The 6,957-nt window shown below is 40.6% G+C and overlaps 1 protein-coding gene across 5 annotated transcripts; it reads left to right on the top strand.

Moving 5' to 3' along the window:
* The first annotated feature begins 120 nt into the window (after window positions 1-120).
* On the top strand, window positions 121-6,948 carry LOC107262964. Of its 5 annotated transcripts, none has more exons than XR_003058368.1 (7): window positions 121-2,770; window positions 2,863-2,970; window positions 3,062-3,386; window positions 4,090-5,357; window positions 5,430-6,456; window positions 6,553-6,661; window positions 6,831-6,948. XR_003058368.1 is itself a non-coding variant. In XM_015729713.2 (7 exons), exons 3-7 carry the CDS (start codon window positions 2,871-2,873, stop codon window positions 6,608-6,610), a joined length of 2,778 nt encoding a protein of 925 aa, XP_015585199.1. In that variant the 5' UTR covers window positions 121-1,783; window positions 1,884-2,770; window positions 2,863-2,870; the 3' UTR covers window positions 6,611-6,789. The 5 variants fall into 5 exon arrangements, 4 of the variants coding, with proteins under 4 accessions (XP_015585199.1, XP_024936147.1, XP_015585200.1 ...); XM_015729713.2 differs by lacking the exon at window positions 6,831-6,948 and having other exon boundaries at window positions 121-1,783; window positions 1,884-2,770; window positions 6,553-6,789; XM_025080379.1 differs by lacking the exon at window positions 6,831-6,948 and having other exon boundaries at window positions 3,068-3,386; window positions 6,553-6,789.
* Window positions 6,949-6,957: the final 9 nt, after the last annotated feature.

Raw genomic sequence — 6,957 nt, 5'->3', positions numbered from 1 at the left:
ATTTGCCTTGGTGTGGCTACAGTTTTTTTCAATTTATATATATATATATCACAGACATATATGTATATAGAATTATAGTATTTTATATGTATACATATAAAATATTTGGCGCGTTCACATTAACGACACCGTTCGGTGACGTGATAGATGATTGGTTGTGTTATTTTATGAAACGTTTAGAAAATCGGCCACGAAAATACTGATGGGTATGTGGATAAGAATTGAACCGTTTAGACAAAGAGAATTTTTTTTGAAAGTGAACGAAGGAACGAGGCTGAACGTCATGCTAATGGTAATTGTTAATGGTAATGGTCGCGGTGGCGTTTGGCATTGGCATTAGTGGTAACGGTGTAAAATCGTCGCTCACATTTTTTTCTCTTCGAACGTAAATCATCCTCGGTCGCAATTCCACCTTCCAATTATTATAGCCGATTCACAATCGGGCGTTATTACATTTTTTTGTTTGGTCGAGTATAACCTTACTTCCGGTGCGCGCGCGGAGGACGGAATCGATGGGCGAATATCGGAGATTGCGTTAAATTGAATTTTTGCGAGGTGTAGTCGGAATTCGTTTATTGACGGGGGTCGCTCACCTCCGGAGTACCGGCCATTTTTCAATTACCGTTTAGATTTCTCATCGTCGTCCGCTCTTCTTCTCTTTTCCTCTTTTTCTTTTTTAATACATCAATTCCTCTTTTTCTCTGTCACACTCCTATTCTCGTTATTTTTTCCTTCAATGTTTGTCCGTTACTTTGTTCATCCCTTTTTCGCCTCCGCTGCACCGCTGTCAGCGCCACTGCGGCGTCTCTTAGAACCACTTGGGACGTTCATTCTGCTGCGAAGAATCGCCGTCCTTCCTAAGATCAACGTTTTCGAAATTCATCGGCGTGCAACGGATGACGCGATTATCTGACAGATCGCATTAGAGGAGAAAGTCAAAAGGAATGTAAGGAAGGATGAAGCGATTACGTAAACGCGTCATGGCGGCTTTTTCGCCTGTCGTTATAAATATGTATGTAGCTACTTTGTAATTATTCTGTAATAGTAGTGCGGTGTACAATTTTTATATACGTATGTATATCTATATCTATACTCTCGCACACGTGTTGAGAGAATGAGGGAGGAAGTACGGGTTTATTTGGTACGGTAGCAGAGAATAAAAGAATGAGATATTTGCAAGGAAGGTGAGAGTTTTGAGATTAGAGAGCCAGAGAGGGAGGGAGATGAGAGAATATAATATAATATATTGATACGCAGAGACACGTGCCACGTAGAGGCACGTGGCAATCGAGTATCACAGTTTTGTAAAACACGAGTCACATCACATACAGCTCGTGCATTAATTGATTGGCGTAAGTTTTTGCGCAGCACGTTGTTTTCCTACGTGTTATTGGGAAATTCGCTTATCCGATTTGCTCGAAGATGTTCAGTCGGTGGGAAGGCTGGGTTGTTACGGTAAGAGCACGGGACTTGCGAGGATATAAAAAATATATAAAAACGAAATAAAAGAATGTTGTATGGAAAGCTTTATATATACGTTGACCCTGAACAGTTTATTTCATCGACAATTATTTGTTTCTCCTTACGACGCAATTTATGGAAGGTGCATATTAAAGATGCACGTATGAATCATCTGAGTTGCCAGTACGTTTCTATTTGTTTGCTTCTCTGTGTTTTCTGGATATTGGTACATTTGTTGCCATGACAACGGCTAGTGTTTATCAAGATGGCGCTGCGATACAAATAACAAGTTTGAATCGATGCACATCGACAACGCCACGCGGTACGTCATTTCAATATCAATTAATTCAATGGCTATCTTCTTTTCTCTCTCTTTGTCTGTATCTACTGTTTGTCTTTCTTTTTCTCCTTGTGTTTCACAGTATCAACGCTCATCAAGTTATCCGCTGGGCATGTCCTTCTTCTATGCCTCTATCGCATTCAATTTCGATTTCCGCCGTCTTGAAGTCACAATTCCCACGAGCCCTTCACCAGGGGTATCTTCAAAATACATTTCTTTTATGGCGAAATATTAGACACGTCCAGTGCAATCTGATGTCACTGATAGGCTTCAAATATTGACCAGATAAACAGATGATAATTTTCCTTTAATATTTGTTCAATGGATTAATGGATGTTATAGTAGTCATATTGTTACACAGATAATATAGGATTTGTTATGCTACATTACACAATTTTATATTCATTGGAGTTAATTTTGATAGGTTTACTAAACTATGACGATGACTATCACGATAGCAGTTGTCGTTTAATGAGTATTTATTGACACTTGACTGTGCAGTGATTTTAGGTTATTAGTTGCTTCGCAGATACCCGTTACATTGGATATTATTTATGAAATCAGAAACAAGGTCTGATTATTGTGCGATAAATCAATTATGACTGAATTATGTTGAACATATCTATATGGCATCTCTCGGGTGTCTACACGTGCATCCACGCCGAATAAGGTCTACAGAGACACCATATAGTATATTGGGTAACGTTATTAGCGTAGTGCCAGCAGACATTCCTGCATTTCCTGGACGCATGCGTTTTGTAATCAGGATCCAAGATTTTTGCTGACCAGACGGCATTCAGATTTCAACTAGCGCGATAACTACTACTCCATTCATGCGAATTGCGGTTTATTCGTCAGACCACATGAGTATCGTGAGTACCGGCTTAAAGCGCTGCTCGTGGAAGAAGTTTATGATTTCCAAGTATATTTTTTGCTGTTGAGAAAAGTCAGAATTGATCAAATTGTCTGGTATGGAAATTCGATTTGAATATGGTGAACGAGGTTGCACTTTTGTTTTGTTTGAGAAGCCGTTTCGACTCAGTTCTTTTTAAACGTTCTAGAAAATTGAATGGAATGCTCAGTGGGTGCGCCTTTATCGACCATGACTACGAATTTGCTGTTCTACATAGCGTTGCAGTTCGCACCTGTCGTCATTCTTGCAGAGTACGGTAAGCTTCTGTAAATATACTTAACGTAGCCTCTGTCGACTTAATTTCGTGTGTTGCGAATGCGGTGCCATCTTCTGGAAAATTCAAAAAGTTTCAGCCCGCCTAGGGAACTTCGATTTGCCTATGGAAAAGTCTTGTATCGACTTTGAGGTTTCCGATCTAGAGAATTACATTTCGAAAGTTAACTTCATGGAAATACCAACAGTCGAAGCAATGGCCGCCGGATTTAAGTGTCCTGTCAATGCATTGCCATTCGGAGCATTAAAGTCAGATTGGTTGCGACTTTTACGACTGTACGATGCTCAACCGGCGGGATCTGTGCTCAAGGAGAAGTTGCCACGACTCTACAGACTCCTGGTACTCGCTTATCAAACGATGCCAGAGAAAGTTCCTGTGTTTACCGAAGAGCACGTCAGGTACGCACGTATCGTCATTTCGTTTTATTTTATTTATAAACTAACTAACCTAACCTAACCTAACCACGAGCTAGTACAAATGGCCAGGAGCAAATATTACTGCTCTATAAATTGAATCGATTTTCATAGCGATCTTGTAGTGCAAGTCGAGTGGGTTGGAGAAATAGAAAAGATGCCCGCGCATCGGTGCGAATTTGAATTCCTTGAGGTAGTAATAAGAAGAGTGAAGGTAGCGGCGAAAGCGGAGTACGATACCAAGGGATTTTCAAGAACGGGCACTTTCCCGACGGAGTATATGAAAAGTTGCGAAGCACCCACTCCGGATTCTTTGGAGCGCATCGTTAATAATTCAGCAGTTGATTCATCAAAGGGAAAAGGAACTGAAGATACTTCGCAGTCTCCTTCCTATAGAATTACACAACTTTATTTGAACTACGCGAAGCGACGTCGTCATCGTCGTCGGCATCGGCGTCTGCGTCGAGGTCTTCTCGGTTCATGCAAGCGAAGGCACTCAACTCTTTCAAAGTCGGTGCAGGATTTCCGGTTTGAAGGAGAAGTAGGCCTCTGGAATACGTACTGAGATTTTCTAACCGCAGCTTCGCGTTACCCATTAGAATACGTACAGAAGTTGTGTAAAAGAAGCCCTTCAGTAAATTTCTTTTGTTATATTGTCTCGTTTTCTTTAACTCTCTTTATTTTACAGACATACCAATGAATTTGTGAATAGCACAGACAGTACGCCTATCATTTACGGAAGACAGCCTGAAGCTTCCGCTTTACCAGCAAGTCGAACTATTTCCATTATTTCGGACTTGACGCAAAATCAAAATAGCCTAGAATCGAATAACGAATTCAAGGGAACCACTTTGGATCTGGAGGAAAGATCTTTGAGAAATACCAGGAATACCGATGACTATGGTATTTCCAAAATATCGTACACCCAGGAATCTACAAGGATTAGTGACGAAGGATTCGAAGAAACTAGTGAAATTGTTTCAAAATTTCAAACGTCCGAATCTACGAGGGATTTTAATCAGTATCGTAGTAGTCCGTCTGTTCTTATCAAAAAATTGAAAACTACCGATACTGAGAATGACGTCGGGAGGATAACGGATGAGATGAAATCTCTTTCTAGTACTTCGGCTATTGATACGGATATAAGAAAGAATGTTATAGTAGAAAACGTACTTGATATCAGTAGCGTCTCATTTACAGAGAAGAGTAATGCTTTGGATAACGTAGATGGGGAAGCCATTGCGACAACAAAGTGGATTGAGGAGATAACGATGACCAGGAAGAGAGGATATCTCGGTACTGTTGATAACGACGATAAAGAGGAGGATTTAACGAATACGACTATCAGTGGAAATGATATAATCAATGAGACGAATATCCTGATACTCGTTACGCCGGATAAGCAGGAGGACATTAATGAAAAGATAAAAGCAACGACGGACGGTAAAACTTTGAAAGAAATGATCAAACAGAACAATTATTTTGATGCGGACAATTTAACCGGAAGTACCAGTCCAATCAGGGAAAATCAAGTAATAAAGTCTTTGGGTACAACGGTAACTGTACCTCCGGATGATATTACATCTTTAACTTTTGCTAGTAATTATAAATACGATAAGGATCCATCTAGCGGGAGTCCTCGATACTATTCTACGCCATTATTCCCAGCAAGTAAGATATATTCAATGACAGGAAGTGTACAAGAGGAAACTTCACGGACAACAGAAGGAATCCCAAAGGACAATGGGAGCAGATCTACCTCTGGGGAGGATTATTATTCGGAGGTTGACAGTAAATATAGTCCTGCTAGTAGTAGTTCCGATGAGTTGGATGTTTCCGGTATCAAAACAGTAACCGATGTTTCATTGGAGGATCCGCACACTTCCGGCGAGAGGAAAACAATCACAATGGATACTGAATTAACTGCGAAAGAGTTTGAGAAATTTACGGTTGAAGGTACTTATTTTGAAAAATAATTTTTTTTTATTGAAAAATTAATAAAATTTAATACAGTTTCATGTTGCTTAGAATTGGTTACAGGGACTGTACCTGGTGTAATAACAAGTCGGGAGAGCGAAGGTGAATCCTTGAGCCAGAATGCGTCATCGGAAGTGTCTCTTAAGGAGGAACTGACGTCACCCAGATGGCCCACGTACGAATCGACGGACTTGAGTTATTCCAGGACGGAAACGATCCTCGCTGTGGGATCTCAGGGAGCTGGGACTGGTTCATCAATCACTGGGAGCTTTTTCAGTCCTGGCTTGAAGGGAACTTCGCCAGGACTTACCGGAAGTGATTTTACGTCGAGAACTTCTTCGATTTCACCGAGCGAGGCGCTGGACTACTCTGATGAGTCGACGACGAGTGTTCCTAGACTCGATGAAAAAGTATCAGAGATGGATTCTAATGGAATAGGATATTTCACGGATAATACCGGAAGCACGATGAGTTCTTTCGACATTATCGATAAAGAATCTTCGCTTCCGTCTGAAGGAATTCAAGTGGGTGACGTCAATGAGCGGACGAATAAGAGTCTAGAAACGAAATCTGAGATCACGACGTCGAAATCTCTTACGGAAGTGAAATACGTTACCTCGAAAAATAATCCGACGACGACAGTGACATTTAAGGAAACGAAAGGATCTGTTAATCCAAGTACTCGTTTATGGAGAAATAATTCTCAGAACTTTAAGACGAACAATAACCATCCACAATTTTTCACGTCCATCTCTCTTGGTCGCAACGTAACGGGAACCGGACAGGAAAGTAAAAAGAACAGAAATGTGTTGCCTTTCGTTCTGAAAAAAGTACCCTCTCGAAACATTCAAAGATACCAAGGCACCCCACTATCCATCCTGACGTACAACGTTAAGCGTCCAGCTTCTTCATCAACCCTGGACGAGAACGGCGAGGAGGTGGTGTTCGTTCCTCGAGGATCATCCGGGATCAGAGTGCCGTTGCTCACGAGAAAAAGGAGCGAGTCGAATGCAAACGTTGAGAGGCAATACAGATGGTTTTTCAAAGAAGGTGGAAAGCTAGACGAGAATGAAAGGCGGTAAGTGTAACCCTTAATGCTTTTAAGGGTACACGTATCTATATATTACATTTATTATACAGAGAACTATAAAGAAATTATATAATTTTTAACCAGAAAACCACAAGACCTCCCAGAAAGAGTGATACCAATCGCGTGCAGAAACGAAGAATAACCTGGATCTTCATCCGATCTTCCTCCTGTTCTGATCCTGAGATCCTCTGTGGTAATTCACACTTTAATCGAATAAACTGTGACAGGTAGAATTAAAATTAAACATTCTACAAGAATGTGTAAAAGCAAATTATAAACTATGAAACGTCTTCATTAAATTCTTACAACATTCTTAGTGTTCTGATTTACTTTCTTTATAATCACGTGAATCAATATTCCAGAGCCGTGAATAACCGACTACTAAATTCATAACGAAAACTAAAGTGAGCCATTTATTTACGAGGGCTCCATGTGCTGTGCTCGTTGATACTTTACGAGTAACCGTAAACGGATTTCCCGATTATCCCG

Source organism: Cephus cinctus, unplaced genomic scaffold, assembly GCF_000341935.2.
Source record: "Cephus cinctus unplaced genomic scaffold, Ccin1 Ccin1_scaffold0129, whole genome shotgun sequence".
Taxonomy (NCBI): Eukaryota; Metazoa; Arthropoda; class Insecta; order Hymenoptera; family Cephidae; genus Cephus; species Cephus cinctus.
This window is presented reverse-complemented; position numbering and strand designations above follow the sequence as displayed.

Bases quoted from the DNA above. Each gene is read 5' to 3' on its own strand.
- LOC107262964 (XM_015729713.2), top strand. From the start codon at position 2,871: ATGGAATGCTCAGTGGGTGCGCCTTTATCGACCATGACTACGAATTTG. The intron at 3,387-4,089 runs GTACGCACGTAT...TTTATTTTACAG, and splicing joins TTTACCGAAGAGCACGTCAG to ACATACCAATGAATTTGTGA. The intron at 6,457-6,552 runs GTAAGTGTAACC...ATTTTTAACCAG, and splicing joins CTAGACGAGAATGAAAGGCG to AAAACCACAAGACCTCCCAG.